Genomic DNA, 27,238 nt, shown 5'->3' on the forward strand with positions numbered 1-27,238 from the left:
TTAGCACCATCATTTTTAGAGTTTGGCCCCTTTTGTAGAATATGAAGACTAATATATATATATATATATATATATATATATATATATATATATATATATATATATATATATATATATATATATATAGAATATACATATTATATGTGTGTGTCTATTTATTCTAATATGGCTGTTTTTGTATTATTGCAGCTGCAGAAACAAGTTATTTTACAGAACAGGTTGACCAATCTCCTTGCAATGGTAACAGAATGAACAGTGTGGATTTCTTCAGCGGTTCCAGACCAATATGGCATGATAGTACTGCAATGGATTACTGGAGAATACTATTGCAATACCATTAGTGTGTGAGATATATGGACAATGCTAGCACCCTGGGTAGTACTGCAATGGATTACTGGAGAATACTATTGCAATACCATTAGTGTGTGAGATATATGGACAATGCTAGCACCCTGGGTCCATTATACATGTTCACAAGTGTCCCTAGAAAATAACCGCTACACTCAATCTACATCTTCAAATACAGTAATATCTAATACAGCATGGCCAGCCAGTGTAGTATAACAGGGAACATTTTCACATCAATCTAAAAACAATGTTTGCGTAAATGAGCAGTCCTTCTCACAGCATGAACATGTCATGCTAAATGCACCCTTGACATGCTTCCTGTATTATATACAATCTGCATCTCCCTGTTTCAGACATGATGGGTAAGATAGCCAGCAGACTTCTGTAAGGCCTTTGAAACTCTTGCTTCCCTGACCATGTAGCTCTTTCACTTGGCACGTGGCCCGAAAGACACCCATGCCAGGGAGTGACTGGCTTGTCATAACTCAGCGTGCAGCTCTGACCTTGGATGGATGATAAAACATTTGTTTCTGCTTAATCAAACCAATTTAAACTGGTTCTAAACCCACTTACTTTTGCTAAAAGTCACACACTATGCAAATCGAACACATAGGCTTTTTCTGATAAACTTTTTTGTTCCATTTAACAGTCACAAGCATCTGCCGTTTGATACTTTACGTTATGCAACCTTTGCTTATGTGCCCCTTTTAAATTATTTCCTTTGTGGGAAACTCTGTCAGTAAACATTATGTGATTTCCTGTGTTTAATGTAAGCTCTGAACCACTGCAGGGTTATTGAACGCTTAAAATTAAGCCGTACGTAACTGGTTTACATCAGCAGTTTGCAATCACCAGCCTTATCATTTGACCTTGTGATGCGCAGGTATAGTGCTTTGCTGCCTGTGTGAATTTAGCAAAACATCATATCAAGTTGATCTTAAATTTAACTTCTTGTTATCTGGGTTTCTGCTGATCTTGGTGAAGTGAAAAAGAAACACATATGTTAGCTGTTAATGTGCTTTGTATCATGCTAGGGAAATAAGACCAAATTTGGTCAAGGAAATTATGTTAACTAGCTGTATACCTGTGCTGTATGAAATAATTTATAGGCTCAGCTCAGAAAGTAACTTTACACTGATGCCAGCTAAGAGATACCACCTCTGTACCAGGGCAGCTAAGGTCTGTGCCTGTGATTACTGTTGTATTACCTTTGATTTACTGAATAAAACTACTTTGATTAAAACTGAATGGAAGAATTCTTTATTTATTAACAATTATTTGTATTCATATTTCTCCCAATTTTGGAATTTCCAATTATTATTCAACCTGGCTCACTGCTGCAACCCCTGAACTAATTTGGGACAGATGAAGATGAGCACTTATGTCCTCTGAAACAAGTGCTGTCAGCTGTCTGCTTTTTTGCACTCTCTGAGTGCACTGTGCAGCCATATTCAGAACTTACAGAGTTGGAGGACCATGCAGTTTGGAACTATGTACAGGCCAGCCTGCAGATGCCCAGCCTGTCACAGGGGTTGCTGGTGTGTGGTGAGCTAAGGACTCCCTACCTGACCTAACCCCTACCCTGTCTGGGCAGCATTTGGTCAATTGTGCACCTCTCCCTGGGAACTCCTGTCCACAGTCAGCAGTGGCATAGCTTGGATTTGAACTGGCAATCTCCAACCTGTAAAGTGCATCCTACACTCTGGGCAGAGCGCCTTTACTGGATGCACCACTTGGGAAGCCCTGTGGCTTATTATTTTTAAGAAGAAATCAACCCTTACACTTCTGTATCCAAGACTACTGATTCAAGTTATGGCATCCAGATATACAGCTGGTAATCATTAAGGGATTGCCAACAATGTAACCACCTTCAGAGTGGTGCAGTGGAATGCGCATGGCCCGTAGTGCCCTCTCACCCTATTGACAGTGTTGTGAGAAGGGTTGCTTCAAACATGCTAAAGTGACATACTGAGAAATGGATCTTTGTTTTTTTTAAGTTTTCTTAACGACCACTTTCAATTTAAATGTAAACGTGTGTGTTATTAGGCCATGTACACACTTTGGGGCCCATTTCAATGTAGGTTTAGCTTGGAAAAAGCAATGTATAAATACATGCAATAAACAGAAAGAAAGCAACGATTTTTTATTTTGATTCAGTTAACAAAGACTTTAAAATAAAAATGTCCCCAAAGCAATTTTTTATTGAGTGAATTTCTATTTTGCAAAAACATTTTTTTTTCCCCAGCTAATTTAAATTTGATCCTTAATGAAAAGTTTTGTACAGATTTGACAAAAACAGAAAACACATTAATGCCCTTGAACAGTGACTTAAACAAACAAACAAAAAAATCAGCTCAACAATTGATTAATTTTTTTCTTGTGTATTTTCTAAACAAGTACACAAAATAAGACATACATGGTAGAAAATAATGAATGGATCTAACATGCACTTACAATTTTATTATTTGTGATGAATGTAAACGCAATACTCATCTCACTATTAAAGCATTTGAATCATGTCTAACACAGCGCACGGTTCTCATTTTAAAAATGTCCCTTTTATTTTTGTTCAAAGCAGGCGTTTGCTTAAAAAAAAAAAAATTAAGTGACAAAATACTTAAAAGAGCACAAACGTTCTGTAGCAGATTCTAGAGCGAGCTGTGTTGTGTTTTCTGGACCAAAATGAAATGTTCCTGAACACAGAACACATAGTTGACAATGGTCCTATATGCTGCTTGTTTTGCATTTTCTGTTGACTGAAGTCATCTGGTTAGTACTGTCTGTCTTCTTCTCATTATCATTGTCAGTTGTTATTTTGTCCACATTACACCACAAAACTCACTGAAATATAATGGTAGCAATAAGTAACAAAGTTCCTTTTTTTGGCAACTATTCACTTCTTGTGCACCAAGATTTAGGCCCTACATGTAAAGTTCTTTGTGAAGCACAGGTGGGGGTCCAAATAACTGCTGCACAGGAAGTGAACCTGCTGTATGGTGTGGGCCAAACAATAGTGTTGAGTGCTTTTTTTTCTAACGCCCTTCACTGGTATGATTCTGTCGTTTTTCATACAACTGAATTGGAAGGCAGACTATAAAAATGGATATCTGTATTCTGCAGTCCTAAAATGTCTTAATATGACAAAGTTCCAAATGCCAAGGCTATACAATAAAAAAAAAAAAAAAACAGAGTGCTTAATTATTTGACCCCACTCCCCTATTTAAAATGTCTAATTATCTTCACCACAGAAATCCCCACAACAGAGTCAATAGGAGTCCTGCAATCCCTCTTTACACAGGAGCTCCATGTGGGTGCGAGCTACCGCCCACTGGAGTACACAGTCCCTGCCGGTTTTAATACCCAACTTTCATACTCTGCCTTTCAATTGTAAATTCAGTTTAGAAATAACGAAAAACGGAAGCCAAGTCATTCTGGAAGTTTCACTTTTTGTATTAATTCCTTCTCATAGGACAAGCAAAGGACCTGAAGACCTTTACCATTCTCTTCATACACGAGACGATTTGAACTGGCCTCCCCTTTCACCACATCTTACACCTACATGACTGAATTGAAAAAACAAACATGAGATTTTATTAAAAGCCGAGGTGGAAACAGAGGTTCTGCCAAAGCAGGAGAACCCTTGGTCTCCTCAGGGCCAGTCTGGGAACCCTTTATTAACATAGTTTAGCACATACTGTTCAGTATATTGAATCAAGTAAATACAGTTTGATGTTGTTCGTAAAGCCTTATAGTTTTGATTTCTGAAGCTGCCTCTTCTAAGAAGACGACCTCTTTTGAGCCCGGAGAGAAAGCATCTCTCGTTTGCACACCCATCGGGACATGGGACTGAAGAAGGAAGAAAGAGGCACTTTTTGATTTGGCTGGTTTGTTTTTGTTTTGTTCTTTCCCTTTGTAGTTCTCTTTCCTGACACTAGGTGGTAGTGTTGTCTGTCTCTGGGAGGCACTTGGCAGTGAGGTTCCAAGGCGGGGCCTTCTTTTTTGCTAGATCATCAAGATCGGTTTCTGTCGCACTTCTAGAATATCTGAAGAGACAGGACAAGAAAAAGATTTTGAAGACTTTTAATAATTAGCTGTGTATATATACATACAGTCATTTTAAAGCACAAATTGCAGGGCATTAAGCATGTTGGCCTTCACAATTGTATTTACTTATTTATTGTTGGGTTTGTACTCTCAGTAGTTTCATTGATAACACCATGTAACAATTTTTTTTTTTGTTTTTTTTTGTTCCTGGGTAGTAAGTGTTATTTCCTAATTGCTTATGCCTCAAAAGTATAGAAAATGGCTATTATTCCCCACAAACTTTGCTTTTGTGACCAGGACAGTGATATTTCAAAATATCACTATTTCCAAATGGAAAACGGGCAAATGTGTGTCTTTTCGTTCACATAAAGTCAGAAAAAAACAACATAGGAATCCAAATTAACATGTATTTATACTAAAGTAATACAAAAATGACTATAAAAGATTTAGAAGTGAGTAGTTTTTCGAGATTTACGATTATACTGTATTTAATATTTAATTAATATTATACTGTATTTAATTGTCAATATTCGACTTTTAAAAAATAAAACAAGATAATGCCAGTGCAAATTAAACAACACGGCAGAAAAAGCACTGATTAGGAGTTATTTTTCAGGTTTTGTTAGCACACAAATAAAGGTAATGAATGTGTCTAAAACATTTCTAGTCAGTAAAACGTTGCTTAGTGAAAGCTTGAAAAGTAAATAATTTGGGAAGCATTTGGTGCTCACTGTTCTCTTTATTTAATGTAAGTATGTATGATTGTATGTATTTTATCTATTTATATATGGACACCATATCTCTTAAGGGATTTGGTGCTTTGTAGCTATTTTTTAATTTCCCTAAAATCCAACTCTGATTCTTGTTTACAGTACACATTTGTTAAGCTAATGCAAACTACAAATATTTGGAAGTTGACATTTAATGGAAAAAGACACTTCATATCTCAGCTTACACTAAGAGGAGAGACATGCAGTACAGATTTTATGTTACCTGTGAATTATATAACATTTTGCCTCAGTTTCTTTACTTTTCTATTTGTCTCCTATGTGTTAAAACGAAAAAATTTTAACGTTAAAAAAATATATATATATATATATATATATATATATATATATAATATATATAAATATTATATATATATATATATATATATATATATTTTTTATATTTAAAAAAAAGTAATATCTCAACATGAAATTAAATGCCACCAAATTTCCTTTCATTTAGTTAATGTACCGGAAACAAAACTATAAGGGGGAGTGTCAGTGTTGATAAGTAAGAAAATATTTAGATATGTTCTTTGTTTTGTGGCATCATTCATTACTAAACACCCAACCCAATTGAGCACAGAGAAAGGGGTCTTTATACAGTCGTGGCAAAATGTGCTTATAAATAGATCAAGGGATCAAATTCACTAAAATGGAAAGATGAAAACAAAGCAGAAGTTGTGGAACCTCAGGGCATGCAGAGTCATATTCCCGGTACCTCTAGTTAAAAATCTCATAAAATGCTTTCTTTTTAAATTCTCAACGGCTGCAAGTTCTTGCATGCACAATAAAGAGACAGTCCACTGCCACGTTTGTAGCCTACTTGAAATTACTTTATGATTTCAACTTGAGTGCCTTTAAGTAAGATGATACTGGCTGCAACTCTATTGTCGTTTTTTTGTACACAAATAAGCTCACTTGATTTGAAAAACGTCATGAAAAATACAAGCAACTTCTTACACTTCTTGGTTTGATTAAATGAGCAGTAGACAACAAAATATGAAAGCTGAACATTAATTTCAACAAAGAACAACAACTTTTTAATTAAAACAATATATTGTAGCCTACTTCAATAAAAATAAAACCAAAACAATAAAACATAATGATCTGGTTCTCTCTTGCTTTTTTCAATGAATATAATTTAAGTAATAGAGATAACAACTACCTAGCCTAAGTTTAATTAATTGTTTTTGTAATCTACCAGCAGCTTCTGTTGCACACACATCGCTGATAATAGTGTAGATCGTGGGTGAAACCAATGTTTGTGTTGGTGTGCGTATTTGTTTTTTAATCAATGTCGTCCTTTTGGAATCTTTAATTTGTTTGTTTTTTAAACCATTTAAATGCAAAACCATAATAAAACATGTATACAGACTTTTTTTCTTATTTATTATTTGCCCTGCGGTTGCCTTTTAATAAATTTTTCTGCATGTATTACTACTTTGTATATGATGTAGAATCCGTGAATGTAAACATCTAACACTAGTACGTGCAATACTCTTTCAAATAAACGTATTATGATTTTGAATGTGAGATTCTTAAGGATGGTATTACTGTCATTGCTTTGCACCCCGCACCTCTTTCTTTACAAATTAAGCACTGGTCAGAACTAAATGACTCAAACTGACTCGAGCAAGATTGGTGATTCAACTCGACTTGAGCAGTTTAGTGACTCGACTCCCAATTTTGGTGACTCGTTACAACTCTGCACTAGCGGCCGTTCAGTGGTAGGGAATGACTTGAAATGTTGCATTGTGTCCAGTCTAATGCAGAACTTTATGTGAACGCTGCGTAACCATAAACTGAATCTTGTTTCCTGTTTTACATAATCCACCAAATATATGTTCTTACCAATGTCTTCACTCCCTATTTTACAGCATGGTGATGCTATTTGTAACATGGTCTCTAAAAGCCTATTGATGAAACTAGATGTTTATACCATTCTGCTAGAAGATGTGTCACTGGTGCCCCTTACAGAACTCGCCATCACAACCTTTACAACCTGATTAACTGGCAACTGAAACACTGCTATAAGTTAATCTACTGAACCTTCACTGGGAAAACGCCTGCTTACTTGTGTAGTTCCCTGGAGCTTAAGTTGTGCATTGCACAACTTAAGATCCAGTCATTTTATTAAACTGCTTGTTCCCAGGGGTCAACAGTTTCTGGTCGTCACTCATGTCGGTTTGCAGCAGCTAATGACTGGAATGAGTTTCAACACAAGTTCAAATAAGAAAGGTTCTTAGCTGAGGTTGCTTTAAGTTGAGTCGACTGACATCTGTACCCACCAAGTTGCTGTTAAGTTTTATGTTTGATAATGTGTTTTTTTTACTGGTTATTTATTGCATTTTATAATGTTTGCTCTGGTGTTGAGCCTCTTGCCATGTCGTCACTGTAAATAAGAATATTTTCTGGATAAAGGCTTTGATTGATTGATATGAAGAGGAGGCTGGTGGGATACCGAGGGCCTCTTACCTGCTGTGATGCGATGCAGAGGCAGCGTGACGTACGTGAGGTGTGCAAAGAGCAGGAAGTACTCCTCCGTCCTGTTGAGCTTCAGCCAGGAGCCCACCAGAGAGCGGCCCGTGCCTGACAGAGAGCGCGACCGCAGGTTAGTGGCGTTGTTGAGATCTGGGAACGATAAGGGAGGCGTCTTAGGACATACTAGAGGGGAAGCTGGAAAAGATCAGAGGAAGAAAGGGGGCAGTGCACCGAAGTACACATAGGAAGTGAAGCTGAAAGGGATCAGGAAGAAAGGGTGCAGCACGCTGAGGTATACATGGGAGGGGAAGCTGAAAGGGATCAGAGGAACAAAGGGGGCAGCGCACTGAGGTACACGAGAGGGGAAGCTGAAAGGGATCAGAGGAACAAAAGGGGCAGCGCACTGAGGTACACGAGAGGATAAGCTGAAAGGGATCAGAGGAAGAAAGAGGGCAGGGCACTGAGGTACACATAGGAAGGGAAGCTGAAAGGGATCAGGAAGAAAGGGTGCAGCACGCTGAGGTATACATGGGAGGGGAAGCTGAAAGGGATCAGAGGAAAAAAGGGGGCAGCGCACTGAGGTACACGAGAGGGGAAGCTGAAAGGGATCAGAGGAACAAAGGGGGCAGCGCACTGAGGTACACGAGAGGGGAAGCTGAAAGGGATCAGAGGAACAAAGGGGGCAGCGCACTGAGGTACACGAGAGGGGAAGCTGAAAGGGATCAGAGGAAGAAAGGGGGCAGGGCACTGAGGTACACATGGGAGGGGAAGCTGAAAGGGATCAGAGGAACAAAGGGGGCAGCGCACTGAGGTACACGAGAGGGGAAGCTGAAAGGGATCAGAGGAAGAAAAGGGGCAGGGCACTGAGGTACACATGGGAGGGGAAGCTGAAAGGGATCAGAGGAAGAAAGGGGGCAGGGCACTGAGGTACACATGGGAGGGGAAGCTGAAAGGGATCAGAGGAAGAAAGGGGGCAGGGCACTGAGGTACACATGGGAGGGGAAGCTGAAAGGGATTAGAACAAATGAAGGGGGGCAGTGCACTGAGGTACACATGAGAGGGGAAGCTGGAAGAGATCAGGAAGAAAAGGGGCAGGGCACTGAGGTACACATGGGAGGGGAAGCTGAAAGGGATCAGAGGAAGAAAGGGGGCAGCGCACTGAGGTACACATGGGAGGGGAAGCTGAAAGGGATCAGAGGAAGAAAGGGGGAAACTGGAAGGGAAGGCAGATTAAATAGTTTTCAATGACAGCTGGAAACTGAGGCCACTGAGCTATTCAGTTTTTATGCATAATTATTATTTAAACACAAATAGAAAACAAACCAAATTATTCAAATGAATAGGGTACCCAACTCTTCTCTGAAGCTGCAAGCTGTGTCAGAAGCAGCTGGTTTCTGAAGTTTACCATCTGTTAAAAGCTGTTGCTGTGTGTGTCTCTGAAGAAATGCAGCAGCACTCTGCTGTTTTTAAATGTTATTTTGACACTGAAACCGATCTTTAAGACAAGTGGTGCCTTTACCTGCTACCAAAGTCACTTCCCATGTGTGACAAGGTAGCTGAGTGGCTACAGGTGCAGAGGTGATGCAGTGCAGGAATGAAAACAGTGTGGCAATGTGCCCGGCCCCTGTGTTTATTTGTGTGTTAGCTGAAAGGGATTTGTGTTAATTTTGGTGTATAGTCATTGGTACACGGGACATAGGGGGGTCTGTGTAACATCAGTGAAGAAAATGTATATTTGCATTTAGGTACACATGGGAGGGGAAGCTTGCAGAGGAAGAAAGGGGGAAACTGGAAAAGGCAGATTAAATAGTTTTCAATGACAGCTGGAAACTGAGGCCACTGAGCTATTCAGTTTTTATGCATAATTATTATTTAAACACAAATAGAAAACAAACCAAATTATTCAAATGAATAGGGTACCCAACTCTTCTCTGAAGCTGCAAGCTGTGTCAGAAGCAGCTGGTTTCTGAAGTTTACCATCTGTTAAAAGCTGTTGCTGTGTGTGTCTCTGAAGAAATGCAGCAGCACTCTGCTGTTTTTAAATGTTATTTTGACACTGAAACCGATCTTTAAGACAAGTGGTGCCTTTACCTGCTACCAAAGTCACTTCCCATGTGTGACAAGGTAGCTGAGTGGCTACAGGTGCAGAGGTGATGCAGTGCAGGAATGAAACAGTGTGGCAATGTGCCCGGCCCCTGTGTTTATTTGTGTGTTATATGTCGCGTGCTTGTGTTAATTTTGGTATATAGTCATTGGTACACGGGACATAAATGGGTCTGTTTAACACGAGTGATACCAAACCCGGCATTTCAGAACAATGTGTAGTGCACAGAGGAAATAATAACGGGTTGCAGTCCAAACAATAAACAGAATTTATAGGCCCCACAATAATATCTAACACGGTCACCAGTCCAGGGTGTGTGCAGTAGTGCTCGTGGTGGGTGATAACAGGTTATCTTTGTGACTGTGGTGAAGTGTTGTTCCGGCATTGTGCTGGCCCAAGGCGACAGCTCTGGATATGTGTTAGCCGTCTGGTGATTCACAAACAAAGACAATTACTAACAACAAACAAACAAAATGAATACAATTTCAGTTTTTAGTGGGGTCTCTCACAGTCCTTCTAGTTTATAATTACAAAACCAAGCAAAAGAACAGATTGCGATTCTGTCCCCTTTTATGCTGTCACGCATGACCCCTTGGTAAACGAGTGCAGCTGCCTTTGCAATCTGCGGCTGCTACGTCGTTTCCCTTCCGGGTCAATACGTTCTTGCAAGAGAATCTCGCCTTCCAGACTGACCAACTACCCGACCGTGGGAAAGAACTGGGTCAGGCCAGCCCGTCCAAAGAACTCTGTTCTCGCTGCTTAGTGCCCTCACAGGTCGGCAGGGAGATTTACAACCAAGATTCATTGTATTACTGTCACACCGTGTCACGCTTCATAATGATGGATATTTGAATATTCTTTCAATTTTATTTAGCTGGAAAAAACTGCTAGTCAGTACTGTGTTACAGCAGGAAATGAAATCCAGAATGCCATCACTTTACTGAAACAAAGACTCTCTTCTGTGCAGTTCAATAGGGGGCTAATTCATTTCAACTGTCTGTTAATGTTATTACCACTATAACCTGGTGGTTCACATGATTAAGGTTATACTAATTCATATATATTGAGTTCAGTGTTAGAAACTGATCCAAAGTGTCACATCACTAGATGGCGCTGGCACTTCTTTAAAGGCACGGGCTAATCAGACTGTGTTACTTGTATCTATGGCAGGTAACTGGAACAGGAAAATCTCGAATGAAAGCACCACAGCATTTGAGTACTTGTGATGAGAAGTAATTGTTATGAGAATAGAATGATAAGAAACACCATGGAAAGGGAAGTTCCCTGTTCACCTGCTCTTGAATATTTCCCCCAGCGCTAGTCTATCTCGTGTTCCTGCCTGGCACTGACCTCCGCTGGCTTCGTTTTCTCTGAAGAACTCCTCGCTGTCGTTGGCGGAGTGGGATTTCTTCATCTCGGCGATCCTGTTGTGGGGAATCTTGCGTCTCAGGGACGGAGAGAAGAAGGACGGACGGTTATTCCTCTCTGGAGTGGGAGGGGTACTGAAGGAAGTCACCTGGAATTAAAGAGAGAGAATAATGCAAGATTGATACACAGTAAAACTTCTATTATCCAAACTCACTGGGCTAAGGGGCTGTTCGGATAAGCAAATTGTTCTGATAACTGAATTATGACAGTGCCATTTGTTTTTTACATGAAAATATATAATTCAACCCCTTTATGTGTAAATATGTAACTCACAGTACTGCTCTACTCTGTAAATACCAGAGATTGAGGGCTGAATCGCACATTTTCTTTGCAATCAGGGTAGAAGAGCACAGGACACAACAAGACTGTTAATAAGGGGCTATTCCGATACAAGAGGTGTCTGGATATTCAAGGTTTTACTGTACAGGCGGATGACACTATATATGCAAACTGACGAATACTCTCGAACTAGTGCAAAAGAATAGCCTGATTAAGTTGATTTACAATTTAAAAAACCTTCACTAGATAAATGTAAAAAAAAAAAATCTAACTCAAAACAAAAGAAACAATCTCCAGTATTTAGGAAATTAAAAAGCCATGCCTTTTGAAAAGCAATTCCTGTAGCACTCCAATTTCGATGTGGGTCTAGGTAAGAAATGCGTTTAAATGTCAACGTACAGCCTTACAATTGTGGTTTGCTGTTGCCACACTGACCTGCTCGTGTACAGGCGAGTCTGGGTCCTCCTCAGTGCCGTAGGGAGATGTGTCGCCGGTTGGCACTCGACTCACTGCCATCTCCGCGTGGCCCTTCCCCTGGGGCCCCTTCATGCGCACAAACTCCATGTTGTTGTACTTGTAAAACCCGAAGGACATCCGCTGAGCCATTTTCGCTGCTACGCTAACCTGCGCAGGGAACACATATTACATACATGCTCAAGAGTAAGTAGCTTTGGTTCTTCTCCACCCCCCCGCCCCCAAGCATTCTTCCCGGTCTGGTAGCAGCAGGGATTCTCAAGAAGCTATTAGAAGCACACCGTTCCCTCGAGCTGACTTTTACAGACAGTAGCTGCTCCGGTTGCTAGGATACGGTCTGCCTGGCGTCATGTGCAGCAGTGTCTTCTGGGATGAATGAACTCAATGGCCTATCTGTTTTAGACATGTTTTATTTTTGTATTTTTTAAACAGCAATAAAAGGTCATTTTTTTAATTTTCGTAAAAAAAAAAAAAAAAAATGCCCACTGTAATTGTATACAGTGAATTAAATACCTAGACCACTCTGGTTGTGGGCAGGGGCCAGCAGCCTAGTCATTCCCCTGTCATTCCAGCATGTTGCACAGGATATTTGTTCAGTTATTCATTACTTTATTGTTTTGGGGCTGGTTTGGCTGCTTTTGTTGCCTGTGCAATCTCTTTCACTCTGATTGTTATTACAGAATGCTTTTAATCACACTGTTACCTTTAACTGCTCCTGAAGTAATAGCATCTCTATTATAAGATTGCTCAAATAGCAACTACCTTGCTGCTGTCTGCACTGCTCTTTACTTCACCACTGTGTATTACACAGCTATTATAGACTAATAGTTAGTGATGCATTTTTCCAGATTCCTTTCCACTAAGTCTGCACCTAATGCATGGATCCCTTGCCCTAACTGATCTATTCTAACACCTCAGGGAAGGGGGAGAAATGGATTCCGCCCATCTTGAGTGCTTATTCCTGTGTCGACCTCTCTTGCTGCTAGTAACATCAGTGCACAATCTAGTGGATTTAAAATGGCTCTTTTAAATACTCGTTCCCTAAATAACAAGGCAAGCTTTCGTAACCAATATATCTTGGAAAATGGGTTTGACTTTGCTGCTTTCACTGAAACTTGGCACTCTCCTGGAGATCTCTCCTCCTTGCATCTGGCTACACCTAACTACTCTTTTCTCGACAAGCCCGTAATTCAGGAAGGGGTGGTGGAACTGCTGTCATTTTTAAATTCTGCCACACTGCTACTGCCCTATCTTTTAACAACTACTCTTCCTCTGAATATCTTGTAGTAAAATGTGCCTATCCATTATGTTTTATTCTTGTGGTACTTTATCTACCTTTTTATCCTGAATTCTCAATTTTTTAAACTGTGCTTTATCTGCTTACCGTTAGACTTGTCATCATGGGTGACTACAGTCTTCGTATGGACTCCCCCACTTATCCACCTGTAGCTTCTTTCCTCATTGTCACCGATTGTTTTGGATTTTATCAAAGGGAGCAGATGTACTTTATCAGTGTTCGACTCCCATCTCGTAACCGTGGCCATATTTAACATCTAACCTCTGGTCTTCAAGTTCTTGACTTCCATGTCAATGACACTGCTGTATCTGACCATTGCCTTGTTTTAACTGATCTTAATTTACTAAGTACATCTACTCCCTTCTTTTTTTATTTTAAAAGCTTGCCCGAGTGTCAGTATCATGAATGTCAGGCTACTTCTATTGCATTGAGCTGGTCAATATTGATCCCTGTAGTCTTTTGAAAACAAATCGTTCTTATTTTTAAATAACACTTTGATGGCTGGACAGCAAAACACAGCAGGGAAACTGTGATGCTGGATCTTTACCACAAACTAGTCTAAAAAAACTACAACACAGTATTGAGGTATTGCAATAATATCCATTTTGAACACTTTACGGAATTTAAATGCTGCAGGTCACATTTAAAGTTTAAGGGTCTAAGGGCTCCATTTACTACTCACAGCAATATTTTTTTTTTTTACAAATTCAAAATTTGAAGATATATTCAAATATTCATTCATGTTTAATTGATGAATACATGTATATCATACTGCATCATATAAGATTTAAGAGTAAAACAAACCTGACACCTTATCAACAATTCAATACAAGTGTATTTTTATATAGCACCCCTCATACCATGGCACCCCAGAGCGCTGTACAAAGTTAAAAACGCAACAAGACAGCTTGCATGTACAATACACTCCAGCTACAGCCAATTATAGAAAAACACATTCAAAAAAGCATGTTTTCAATTTAGAATCCAGTGTTTCAACCTGCCTGATGTCAACCTGAATAGAGTTCCACAAACAAGAAGCACAACAGCAAAAAACTCTGGCTCCAGCAGATTAAGAACAACTAAGATTTCAGCATTTTGTGATCTCAAGGAACGACTACAAATATACAGAGTTAGTAATTCTTGGAGACAGGCTGGCCCTAATCCATGAAGGACCTTATGAGTTATTACAGCAATTTTAAAATCAATTTGGTAATTCGCTGGTAACCAATGTAAGGAACATGCTTTGTAAACTAAAGAGGAGAAACGCTCCTCCATACAATACAGGGCTCTGTTTATTTCAGACATTGTTTTTGCATTGAGTTTCTTTGTACTGTGTATGTGCTCATTTAAATATGTGAATGCGTTGTGTGTAGGGAGCCTCTTGTATTTTAACAGATGACATCGAGTGCAGTTTAAGCCAGAGCTTTTTCCTTAAACTGTGGCAGTATTTTCAAAGTGTTTCCTCTATTCTTTTTAATTAACTCATGAAAAAATCATGCCAGTGTTACAACCTGAGATACAAAGCACACTGAGTGTGCTTGGAATATATCACTTCATTGTTTGGTTCTATATGTTTCACCTTATCAAAAGAGTTAATTAAAGACTGGAGGTAGTGCTTTGAAATAATAAGAGACACAGTATACAGGATGTATTAACTTTTTATTAAAAAACTCAAAACCCCCCCCCCCCCCCCCCCCCTTTTTTTTTTGTTTTCAAAAAACTCAAAACTATGCCGTGTGTTCTATGCACAGGGTGACATCAGTACACAGGTTAAGAGGTACTGAGAATTCTTCACTGTGACTACTGATTCATCATACATGACTCAATGACAGTGTTTTATAGGAAGATAGGGAAACACTAGAGAAAACACAATTTTTGTTTTACTTCACCATCTACATTGTAGGCTGTATACAATAGTTCTGATCCTAGCAGCAGATTGATCTCAGAACTTTGTCAAGTTGGATCTTAAAGGATCCAAGTGATTCTGCCTCAACAATATAACTAGGTAACCCATTCTATTCCCTCACCACTGTGTGAAGAAGTGTCTCCTACCCTCTGTCCTGACCATTTTCAACTGTGTCCTCTGGTCCTGGTTTCTGTATTGTGTTTAAAGTAATGGTTTGGGTTAACTGTGCTCCTGTATAAACCACCCCAAGGCTATGTGAATTCCAGCCACTCACCCGGTTGTCATAGACCTTCTTGAGAGCTTCATATCGGATGGACCCCTGGAAGATGACCCCCTGGAAGGTGTTGTTCTTGTCACTGGCCACCAGCTCCACACAGACCATCTCCCCCTCTCCCACAGTCATGTCTCCAAACACCTGCACAGAACAGACACCTTACACAGCGCAGTCTCCCACACCAACGAGGGAAACAGGGTTATTGATGAGCTCGAAGTTATAGAACAGTGTGTTATACGTTGACAACATCAATTGCTGAATAAATGTTTCATATCTAATGCGGTTGAATTAATATTGGTTTTTACTCAATCTCATTTTGGAATCAATCGTTCAAATCAGAAGGACAAAATGACTCCAAATTACACATAACGTTGCCAAGCAGATGTGGAGCTTGATCTAAGGAAAGTCATTCTCCAAATTCAGCTGTTTAAATTTAGTTCAACGTATTTAATTTTGTACTTCAGGGATGGAAATAAGCATAACTCCTATTGCATAACAATTTCCCCCTTTCCAGGTTCCACTTGATCAGTCACATCGTATAGGTAACTTTAAACTCATAGTAAAACCAGGAATGGATCAAACTGCTGTGTAACGGAATCTTATTCCCATCCCTGTGCTTGTTATAAAAACTCCAGAACGTTTATGCTGTGCTGTGTTTATTTCACTCAGAAGAATGGCCATAAACAAGCCTCCCGTTGGTTATTTGGTCATCCTCATTGGTGAAATAATTCCATAAGGAACAGTCACGCCACTGGTTTACACACGGCCAGCATCAGTGCATGTGCTGGCCAAGTGCAATTGTTGCAGAGAGTACTCGTGAGCAGCATGAAACAGACAAGCACAGCTATGGACAAAAGTTTTGCATATCCCTATAGAATCAACACATTTTGCTTCATAAATTTGAATGAAACCTGCCGAATACTGTTACGTTGACATATTTAATTACATATGAATTATTTTTTATGGAAAAACCTTCTTAAAATTTCGCTTTGTGCATTTTTGTAATCTCAAACACAGACAACACTGCAGTTCAACAGCCTTCAAAACCATGGCTTCAGTTACCACGGTTCTGATTTGTAAATTTTACTTAATCTTTCAAACTTAATTGTGTGCAACACTGAGTCTACTGTACATACTCAAAAACATTACAAAACGACTGCCTGTCATGTCCTGATATTAAATGTTTTCTTTGTAACTGGAATTGAAGGTGCTTTACCACGACCATGAACGTACCTCCTCAAAGCTGTCGATCATGAAGAATATGTTTGGGAAGCTCATTTTGGACTCCTCGCCCTTGCTATCCATGGGGTTCTTACTGGGCGAGGCAAATACTTGCTGTGAATGAGAGACAGAAAAGGCCTGGTTCAGACACCACCTCAGTCCTGACCTGAATCCCCCTGCCTGCCACGCAGTCATGGGCCTCTTTCCAGCAGTTTTGTCAGGAGTTAATAATGCCCCCTTGTTCCCCCAACTGTCCCAAACTGGGTCAAACAGGTTCCACCTCCCTTAAAAAACATATCCCATGGCTATACTTTTTATGCAGTTGACCCTGGTTTGCCACGTTTATTAATATGCTTTACTATACCTTATTATTCTTTACAATGTTTATCTATGCTTTGCCATGTTTTCATTGTATTTTATTACACTTTACTGTGCTTTTACTTTGGGAAACCTTTATAAAGGGCCAGGACCCAGACATGTTTTTTTTAAATGGTATTTTTTCCTATTGTACAAATGCTCACTGGGCACCCGGGACTAACAAAGAGCAGTTTATTTTTATTGAGGTTTACTGAAATGTTTGAGCTGCCTGCCTGACGCACTGCTTTGTTTGCTCAAAATATTCTTGATTTCCTTATTTCATTTAGCCACAGCATCATTTCAAACTCTCTTTTGATGCTGACTGCTGTGTGATTCAAACAAAGGAGGGAGTAAAAGGAAGACAGCAGACAAGGATGGTGCAAAGTCACCTAGGGAGAAGAGGGAAGGGAGGTACAAGTCACAGCATGAGAGAGAGACAGACAGAAAGAGAGAGCACTGCAGCTTGGAAGGTAATTCAGCAACTGATGTACATAATCCATATTCTGTTCAATGAGACCTCTGCTTTAGTTCGTCGCTAGATGCTGTAAACAGCTGATTAGTGCATCATCACTGCGATTCATATCAGTTTGTTGGTTGTTGCTGTATCTCTGTTGTATTGTATTGGGAGTCAATGCAACACTCCCTCTGTAATCCCCAGTGAAGACCGCCGACCTCGCACAGCCACGACTTGAACCTGCGCTCCTCTGACTGTGTGACCCACTCCAGGACCCTCAGCAGGGGATTCTAACATTTCTCTCTTTACGACTGTCTCAGCTGGATTTTGCCCTTTAACATAATGGTTTGTCAATCTGATTTTGAAGAGGGTCTGATCGTAAATGGCTGACTAGTACCTTTGTGTTCTCTGTAGGAGGATATCATATCCGAGTTTCCTTCACTGGTATATCACCTCATTGTGCTAAGAGTCTCAGTGCCATGTCATGGCTACTCATGAGTTAGAGGATTGATTTATTTAAGTATCTAGTAAACTGATATTACTGGTAACTGTATAATGTGCACAGCAATGCCCCCTCAAACATGAGTCACCAAAGCATATTTCTATGGTAAAACATAAATAAGCTGAAAAGACTGAAAACAGTTTAACATGTAATTTATGACCCTGATCGTGAAGGTCATTGTCACACAGGTAAACAAGGCCACATGCAAGGACTGCGGGAAATCTTTGACCTCCAGGATAAAGGTCATAAAATAGGCAAACTGAATATGGATAAAGTGCTTTTGTCTATTGTGTTTACAGGTGAATACGTTGTGTGTGGGGTGTCTCTTATTGTGTAAGAGACGTCATCTTGTGCAGTTTGGGCGAGAGGGCAGCGAAGTGAACCTGAGCAATTTTGGCAGCACAAATGTTGTGAAAATTATGTTTCTTAAACAATAAGACACCTTAAACACAACACATTCACTTATTATAGACCACACAAATGAATATTGCAGTCAAGAACAGCTTTCAAACTAAAAACAGAGTTATTTTTGTATATCACAAGAGGTGAAATGGTTCAGTCAAAAATCAACTGCCACAGTCCCTGAATAATGCTTGTAGGCCCGCAGGTGCTGTGTCGCGCTGAGACTGTTTACTAAAAACAAAAGCGCAGCCGGAAAAACATTTGTTTTTAAAAAGTTTGTAGTGATTTCGGCAATACTTTCTTCAGATACACTAGTGTCAAGTTTATCAAAATTTAAAGAAAGAGGGAAGTTAATAGGAGGATCCATTTTACAAAAGACCTCACTCTATGATCTCAGTACAGGTATAAAACTCATGACCTCTCACCTGTGACTTCTTTTTGTGAATATGGATGTCCCCTCCGTCCGACCTCGTGCACACGGCACACGTGACAACATAGTCCAACTAGAAAAAGAGAAAAGGCCCCCCTTTCACTAAGCATGAATTCAACGTTATATTGAGCTATTCATCAATAACACTGAAGAAATTATTCCTTAAATATTGGGAAGGGGAAATGGGAGTCAATTTCTCAATGGAAATATATTCTTCTTGCTGCAGAGTGATGCTGGCAGACTGAACTGCTTTTTAAATACGGGGTGCAGCGCTAGGAGCTCTTCAACAACAGTAAAGATTTTGGTTTTATATTACTTTTTAAAACTTCCTTATTCCATGTCAATTTCAATCTTATGTCAAATTATTTAAAAAATATGAATTTAATTATTTTTAGCTATTACTTTTTGTAATCAAACAAATTATATTTTTGAAAAAGTTTAATAATTAAGAGAGAAAAATACAGGTCACCACTTACATACTGCAGTAAAAACCTAGTTTGTATTCCATGTAAAAAGAAGTTCTAAAATTCAACTTTTCCCCGGTGTCTTTAGTCTTTACAGAATGGTATTAACAGCAAGAGGAAACAGCAGTTTAGTGATTTTCCTTAACTTGCAAAACACTCAGTTACAGATTACACTATAAAACTTCAGCCGAGCAAATAAACTTTTCAGCTAGTGCCTTCATCGTGTTACAAAATGTAGATTTATTTTGAGATCTGAAGCAGTACATAAAACACAACCAAAGGAAGTGTAGGTTACTTTGTGGTTTTATTGTTGGCCCAGTATAAATGCCGTGTTTGGGGAATATTTAAAGGAAAATTTTAGGCTGGTTGAAACAAGGAAAGAACTTCTGATTGGCTAATAAAGGCTGTTTTAAGGATGGAAATAAGCCTTCCATTGCATAGCATTTTAATCTATTCCTGGTTGAACTATGCTGGGAGACAGTCAACATGGTTTTAGCAAAGGGAGATCATGTCTAACTAACCTGTTTGATTTTTTTGAGGATGCAACATCGATAATGGATAACTGCAAAGCATATGACATGCTTTATTTAGATTTCCAGAAAGCTTTTGACAAAGTCCTGCATAAAAGATTAATTCTCAAACTGAACGCAGTAGGGATTCAAGGAAACACAGGTACATGGATTAGGGAGTGGTTAACAAGTAGAAAACAGAAAGTACTGATTAGAGGAGAAACCGCAGAATGGAGTGTGGTAACCAGTGGAGTATCACAGGTGCTTTGCTGTTCCTAATCTACATTAATGATTTAGATTCTGGTATAGTAAGCAAACTTTTTTAATTTCCAGTGACACAAAAATAGGAGGAGTGGCAAACACTGTTGCAGCAGCAAAAGTCATTCAAAAATATCTAGACAAGATTCAGAACTGGACAGACACATGGCAAATGACATTTAATAGAGAAAAGTGTAAGGTACTGCACGCAGGAAATACAAATGTGCATTATAAATATCATATGGGAGATACTGAAATTAAAGAAGGACTCTATGAAAAAGACCTAGGAGTTTTTGTTGACTCAGAAATGTCTTCATCTAGACAATGTGGGGAAGCTATAAAAAAAGCCAACAAAATGCTTAGATACATTGTGAAAAGTGTTGAAATGTTAAAACTGTACAATGCATTAGTAAGACCTCATCTTGAATATTGTGTTCAGTTCTGGTCACCTCGCTACAAAAAAGATATTGCTGCTCTAGAAAGAGTGCAAAGAAGAATGACCAGAATTATTCCTGGTTTAAAAGGCATGTCATATGCAGACAGGCTAAAATAATTGAATCTATTCAGTGTTGATCAAAGAAGACTACGTGGCGACCTAATTCAAGCATTTAAAATTCTAAAAGGTATTGACAAAGTCAACCCAAGGGACTTTTTTGACCTGAAAAAAGAAAGAAGGACCAGAGGTAACAAATGGAGATTAGACACAGGGGCATTCAAAACACAAAATAGAAGCCACTTTTTTTACATAGAGAATTGTGAGGGTCTGGAACCAACTCCCCAGTAATGTTGTTGAAGCTGACACCCTGTGATCCTTCAAGAAGCTGCTTGATGAGATTCTAGGAACAATAAGCTACTAACAACCAAATGAGCAAGATAGGCCAAATAGCCTCCTCTCATTTGTAAACTTTCTTACGTTCTCATAATTAGAGAAAATTAAAACAACTGGTAGATGCCAGTTAAAAATGCTGAAATGAGGACACTGAATGGGTTAAATCTCAGTAGAAAGTGGACAGCCGTAGTCCCTCTCCTACCTTCTGCAGAATGAGGTTCAGGTAGACACTTTCCTCCCAGTCGATGTCTGGGTCTCCCAGTCCAGGAAGCTTTTTGGAATCCCTCCGATAAACCTCAACTTCAACCTGCCGGGAAAATAAGCACAGCTTAATGAATGAGGCTGTGGGATGAGAGGGGGTCCCGGGTCTCAGGGTCACTGGCACAGCTTACTGAACGAGGCTGTGGGATGAGAGGGGGTCCCCGGTCTCAGGCTCACTAGCACAGCTTAATGAACGAGGCCGTGGGACAAGAGGGGGTCCCTGGTCTCAGGTTCACTCAAGTTCACTGGTCTGACTTCTTTATCTTTGCCAAGACTGAAACACTGGAACAGAACTGTCAATGAGGCTATCCTTGGCAAAATCCAGAGTTACCTTAATAAACAGCTAATTACCTCTCTAGTAATTATAATCACAGATCTCAGACTGTTCTAAGTTTCGCAGTTCTAATGTTTGTATAGAACTTCAGTTTTCTTACTCCATGGTCTAAAGTGGAATAAAGTTCAGGGAGAACTGAACCTTACTGTCTTGATATCTTTAAAGGAGTTTAAACATCTACGTAGCTGAGACATGCTTCGTTTTTGCTGGTACTCCTAAAGTGTTTTTTTTTTTGTAATTTGATTAACTTGTTTGTATTGGTTATTATTATTATTATTATTATTATTATTATTATTATTAGCAGATGCCCTTACCCAGTACGACTTACAGTTGTATACAAAAAAAAATACATATCAAGAATTACAGTACAATTAAGGGCAAGACACAAAATACAATGACTTCAGTCCTAATAAGAGCAAATACAAAGCATCTGATATTGGGGCAGTTCAAGAGTGGATAACAGCGTTGACAAGAGAGAATGCCAGGTGAGCAGTGGAGTTCTGGATGAGCTGGAGCAGACGGGTAGCGGACGCAGGGAGGCTGGCCAGGAGAGAGTTGCAATAGTCTAGGCAGGAGAGTAACAGGGCCTGGACGAGGAGCTGCGTGGAGTAGATGGTCAGGAAGGGTCGGATTCTTCATATGTTGCTCAAGAAGAACCGGCAGGTGCGTGCGAGAGTGGAGATGTGCTGGGAGTAAAGAGGTAGGGGTCTAGGGTTACTACAAGGTTCTTGGCTGAGGAGGAGGGAGAGCGTGTGGTAGATTCCAGAGGAACAGAGATAGAGAGATCAGATGAGGAGGGAAAGAAAAGAGGTTAGATTTAGTGAAGTTGAGTTTGAGGTGATGCGAGTACATCCAGGAGGAGATAGCAGACAGACAGGTAGAAATACAGGAGGGGATAGTTGGGTCAGGCGGGAGGAAGAGGAAGATCTGAGTATCATCAGCATAGAAATGGTATGAGAAACGATAGGATGCAACGAGGGGGCCAAGGGAGCGGGTGTAGAAAGAGAACAGAAAAGGACCAAAGACTGATCCTTGGGGGGACTCCTGTTGAGAGAGGGTGAGGTGTGGCAGCAGAGAGATCAAGGAGAATTAAGACAGAGCAGAGAGAGGCAGCATGGGCAGAGTTTAGTGAGTTAGAGAGCTGGCGGTGTACTGCCCGCTCGAACGTTTTAGAGAGGAAAAGTAAGAGGGAGAAAGGACGGTAGTTCTGGAGGGTGGTGGGGTCGAGGGTAGGTCTTTTTTTGAGGAGGGTGCTAGAGGCTTTTTAAGGCAGAGGGAAAGAGACTAGAGAGGACGGAGGTGTTGAAGGGGAGTAGAGCAGGAGCAGCAGCTTGAAAGAGGCGAGTGGGGATGGAGTCCAGGGTGCACGTGGTGGGTTTGTGGCCCTAGAGGAAGGAGGAGAGGTCAGAGTCTGAGAGGGGAGAGAAAGAGGAGAAGGAGGGTGAGTTAATAGGGGAGACAGAGTGTTGACGTTGGAGGGAGAGGTCTTAAAGAATTTGCGGATATCAGAGATTTTAGAGGAGAAGAAAGAGGCAAAGTTGTCAGAGGAGAAAGATGAGGGAGGAGAAGAGGGGTGGTTGAGGAGAGAGGAGAAGGTATAACAGTTTCTGTGGGTTGTTAGTGGAGGTTTGGATAATAGATTGGAATAAAGAGTGTTTAGCAGAGGAGAGAGTAGAGAAGGAGGAGAGGAGGGAGCGGTAGAGGTCAAGGGCAGCAGGGAGTTTGGTTCTCCTCCATTTCTTTTCAGCAGAGCAGTTTGGTTCTTGCTGAGCGGAGCACAGAGTTGAGCCAGGGTTAGGGAGGGGAGGGGCGGACAGGTCGAAAGGCGAAGGGACAGAGGGAGTCGATAGAGAAGAGGGTGGAAGTAGCAGAGTCTACAGAGAGTTGGGAGAAGGAGTCGCTAGGAGGAAGGTTCTGCTTATAAGAATGAATGTGCGTGGGTTTTTTTTTAATATGATATGTCACCTTTTTGACCAAGTGTCTCTGAAAAAGAGATTTTAATCTCAATAGGATTTTTCTTTTTGAATAAAGGTTTCATATCCAAGTTGATCTACAAAAGTGGAGCGGGAAAGGAGACCTGGTACTTTTCAACTTTAAACCATTAAGTGCCAAATACATTTTTCTTTGAAAATCAGAACACAAGCTACAGTTACGTAATTTGAAACATTACACTTGACTTAACTTTTGCAGTTAACACAACACAAATACTTTATCATAACAACATAGTTAAAAGAGAACAATTAAATAGCAGGTAGGATGCCAGTTAAAAACGCTCCAATAAAGCCTGCCCTGAAAATAGGGCCAATGGCACTGAATATGTTAAAAAGGGACTTTTGCAAATGCTGTTAATGAAAAGGCCCAGAAACCCTTTTTAGAACCTTGACAAGTTTTCACAGAATTTCAATTTCACCTGTCTTTTAAGAAATGCCCGCCATGGCCATGTTTTAACCCTTGTTATTGAAGCCACACAAGGGTCACTTTGCTTTTACACATTTTACACAACATCGCTGGTTTCAGTTCCATATCACATAATAGCCTGCTGAAGTACTGCTGTAGTGACTTGCTATATATTGTACAAGCGTCAGAACTGAATTTTAAACATATTGTTCAATCACTATATGTATACAGGGAGCAAGGGACACATTACAAACCCATGTTGTACAGTAATGCTAGTGTCTAAACATATTAGTCATGCCTTGCACTAGTCTTCAGGCATGTGGGTTGGGGTGCATGCAGATACTAGGGGTAACTGAGTAACTGAGTAACTGAGTGCGCAAAATAAAATCTGTGTGTAATTTAAGAGGGGGGGTCTGCACAGATTTGGATTTGAGAGCGAGTTCAGGATGTTAAATCGTGCCCCTTTGCTTCAGCCTCCTTCCTAGAAGTGTCGCCCTGGGGTCAGGTCTAAATGTAATGAATTACTCACTGTCTTGACTGCTAGATGTGTCGCTGGAAGGGAACTAACACACAGAAAAGCCTCAATAGCAATCTATCCTGTCTATAAGCTGGCGGCCTTGCAGACAGGAAGGGTAAGCAATTTTAACTGGTGCACTCATTGAGCCAGCAGATTGCCTGATGGATCATCTTCATGGGAGGAGAAATAAAACTGTTATAAAATGAGTCAAGGTTTGAGAAACAAAGTGAAAAATGTTAGTCAATACCTTCACCAGTGACAGCACTTCTACAGTTCCTCACAAATATCTTAGTGTTTGATGCTGAATGGATGAAAAACTCATGGTTAGAACTGTATTTTTTTCACAGTAAAAAATGGCTTTTCACTGCACTTCACGGCTAAAAATAAGTATTTCAAGATATTTCACAATTAAACAATACTAGCGTTGTCACATTCAAAATGAATCATTTCTGTAGTTATTATACATGCTTAACTTTCGAAGGAACTGGAATCTGAATTGATATTTTACAGACATAAAAATTGTTATGATTGTCATTGCTCTCATTTGAAGCTAATTTAATTGTCTGGAAATGAAGTAAGTTGTTGCCACAGTGAGAAGCTCATTATAACAGAATACTGCTAATTGCAATTTTGATCAATTATGTGTTAGAATTTGTACATAGGAATTTGAATTGGGAATTGATTTTAAAAAGGAATTGGAATTGAAGAACAGGAATTGACCCCGACACTTGTCAGAGTTGATTTCACAGGGTCCTGATTGCTCAAACTCCTGGCACTTGGCCATTTAATAATATGCCTGAACAAGGAGCGTTCTAGAGGGAGCTGAGTGAATCATGTTTTAGAATAAGCTGAAGATAATTGTAGGAGACTGCGGCTCTCTGACACATCCTTGCTCAGCCGCACATTGCAGAGATGATGTCATCGCCCTGTAAGCCTGCTGTCCCCTTTTAGCAGGTTTAATAAAAGCACCAATACTGCCCGGAATACAGATCAGCACCTTGTGAGACAGAAGCACCTTGTGAGACAGAAGCAATTGAAAGTGCTTGCCTCATACCTCCTCTGTGCTCCAGTCAATTCAAGAGGCCCAATCACCTTGTTCTATTTCACCCCTTTATATATATATATATATATATATATATATATATATATATATATATATATATATATATATATATATATATATATATATATATATTTATGTCACCTTTTTGCTTGCCACACAGGCTCTCACGGGTTCTTCTCCCTTCTGAATCACGACCCAACACACAGGATTCTACTGAAACAGCGCTCACGCGCACTTTTAATAAACACAAAATGAAATAAACACAAAACAAACACCTAGCTCCTGTTTGGAGCACTCACTAAACATAAACAGGAACCTAACTATCACGCAGGACGGCTAAACCGTTTACCTGCCACAAACATTCAAAAACACACCCTTACACAATACCTCAATACGACTGCTCACTCACACAGTCGGGCTCTTCTCTCAGCAGCAGCCTGGAACAGACTGGCTGCCTCTCTTAAATACCCTGCACCTGGCTCTAATTTACAATTACCACCAGGTGCAGGGGATTACTAAACAATAAAACAATTACCCAATTAAACCCCATAACACCCAAATGTGCAGTCTCACAAGGTTTTTAGCAGGGAAGGATTTTAACCCCCTCCCTGCTATCTCACACATCCTCCCCCCCAAGTGTGAAACACTGATAGGCCATACCAAGGCCACCCCCTCCCCTAAAACACAACCACCCACCCTCAAGTCCAGAAATGTCCATTTCCGCCCTCTTCCACGGGCGGGCTTGAGGGTGGGTCGAACCTTCCGGCACCTCCGGGAAGGGAGCTTGAACCGGCGACAAGGGACCCCACCGGGATGACATGGCCGACCGAAGCGATGACCGGGGAACAGGAGGATGCAGCAGTGGACAGAGATCTTCCACTGGGGACCAGCGCAGCGATGTCCGATCACCCAGGGGGAGCGAAGCAGCGAACAGGGGGAGCACCAGCGACGTCTGGCAGCAGCCCAGCGACGTCTGGGTGCTCGGGAAGAGCGGAGCAGGGAACCAGGGGAAAAGCTGTGGCCAATGTTGCAGATTCCTGGGCTCCAGGTCCAGCGCAGGAAGGTCTAGGAAGACCGGCAGGGTGTCCAGGAGCAAGGGGCAAGGAACCGCACCTAGCAGTGCCGGACTGGTTCGCTGGGGTGATGGAGGTGGGCACCTCACTTCCTCCTCCTCCTCCTCCTGCCCTCTGGGCTCTGGGAGCGGCACCTCCTCCCCTCTGGGCTCTGGGAGCGGCACCTCCTCCCCTCTGGGCTCTGGGAGCGGCACCTCCTCCCCTCTGGGCTCTGGGAGCGGCGGCTCCAGTGTTGAGCTCACCCACCTCTTAAACATTGACACCAGCGCCGTTGGTTCCGGCTCTGGAAGTCCCAGTTCCACTTCCCACTTTTTATTTTGCTCATTTAGAGCAGCAGTGTTTCTCTTTATTTGAGCTATGAGCTCCTGCAAATCCATTGTTGCGTGTTGAGTCAGAAGGGCACTTCTGGTACCATATGTCACCTTTTTGCTTGCCACACAGGCTCTCACGGGTTCTTCTCCCTTCTGAATCACGACCCAACACACAGGATTCTACTGAAACAGCGCTCACGCGCACTTTTAATAAACACCAAATGAAATAAACACAAAACAAACACCTAGCTCCTATTTGGAGCACTCACTAAACATAAACAGGAACCTAACTATCACGCAGGACGGCTAAACCGTTTACCTGCCCCAAACATTCAAAAACACACCCTTACACAATACCTCAATACGACTGCTCACTCACACAGTCGGGCTCTTCTCTCAGCAGCAGCCTGGAACAGACTGGCTGCCTCTCTTAAATACCCTGCACCTGGCT

At 40.7% G+C, this 27,238-nt stretch overlaps 1 protein-coding gene across 2 annotated transcripts in view; it reads right to left on the bottom strand.

Moving 5' to 3' along the window:
• Positions 1-2,476: 2,476 nt before the first annotated feature.
• Positions 2,477-27,238, bottom strand: part of LOC121319516 (uncharacterized protein KIAA0930 homolog) — a 54,773-nt gene continuing 30,011 nt past the window's right edge. For both annotated transcript variants that reach the window (XM_041257017.1, XM_041257018.1), the window contains 8 exons: positions 21,034-21,138; positions 18,767-18,844; positions 16,639-16,740; positions 15,406-15,546; positions 11,890-12,078; positions 11,098-11,263; positions 7,638-7,793; positions 2,477-4,391 (listed from right to left, as the gene is read on the bottom strand). In XM_041257017.1, the coding sequence (XP_041112951.1) occupies positions 4,351-4,391; positions 7,638-7,793; positions 11,098-11,263; positions 11,890-12,078; positions 15,406-15,546; positions 16,639-16,740; positions 18,767-18,844; positions 21,034-21,138 (978 nt within the window). In that variant the 3' untranslated portion in view covers positions 2,477-4,350. The remainder of the gene's footprint in view (positions 4,392-7,637; positions 7,794-11,097; positions 11,264-11,889; positions 12,079-15,405; positions 15,547-16,638; positions 16,741-18,766; positions 18,845-21,033; positions 21,139-27,238) is intronic.

The sequence above is a fragment of the Polyodon spathula genome, chromosome 8 (assembly GCF_017654505.1).
Source record: "Polyodon spathula isolate WHYD16114869_AA chromosome 8, ASM1765450v1, whole genome shotgun sequence".
Classification (NCBI taxonomy): Eukaryota; Metazoa; Chordata; class Actinopteri; order Acipenseriformes; family Polyodontidae; genus Polyodon; species Polyodon spathula.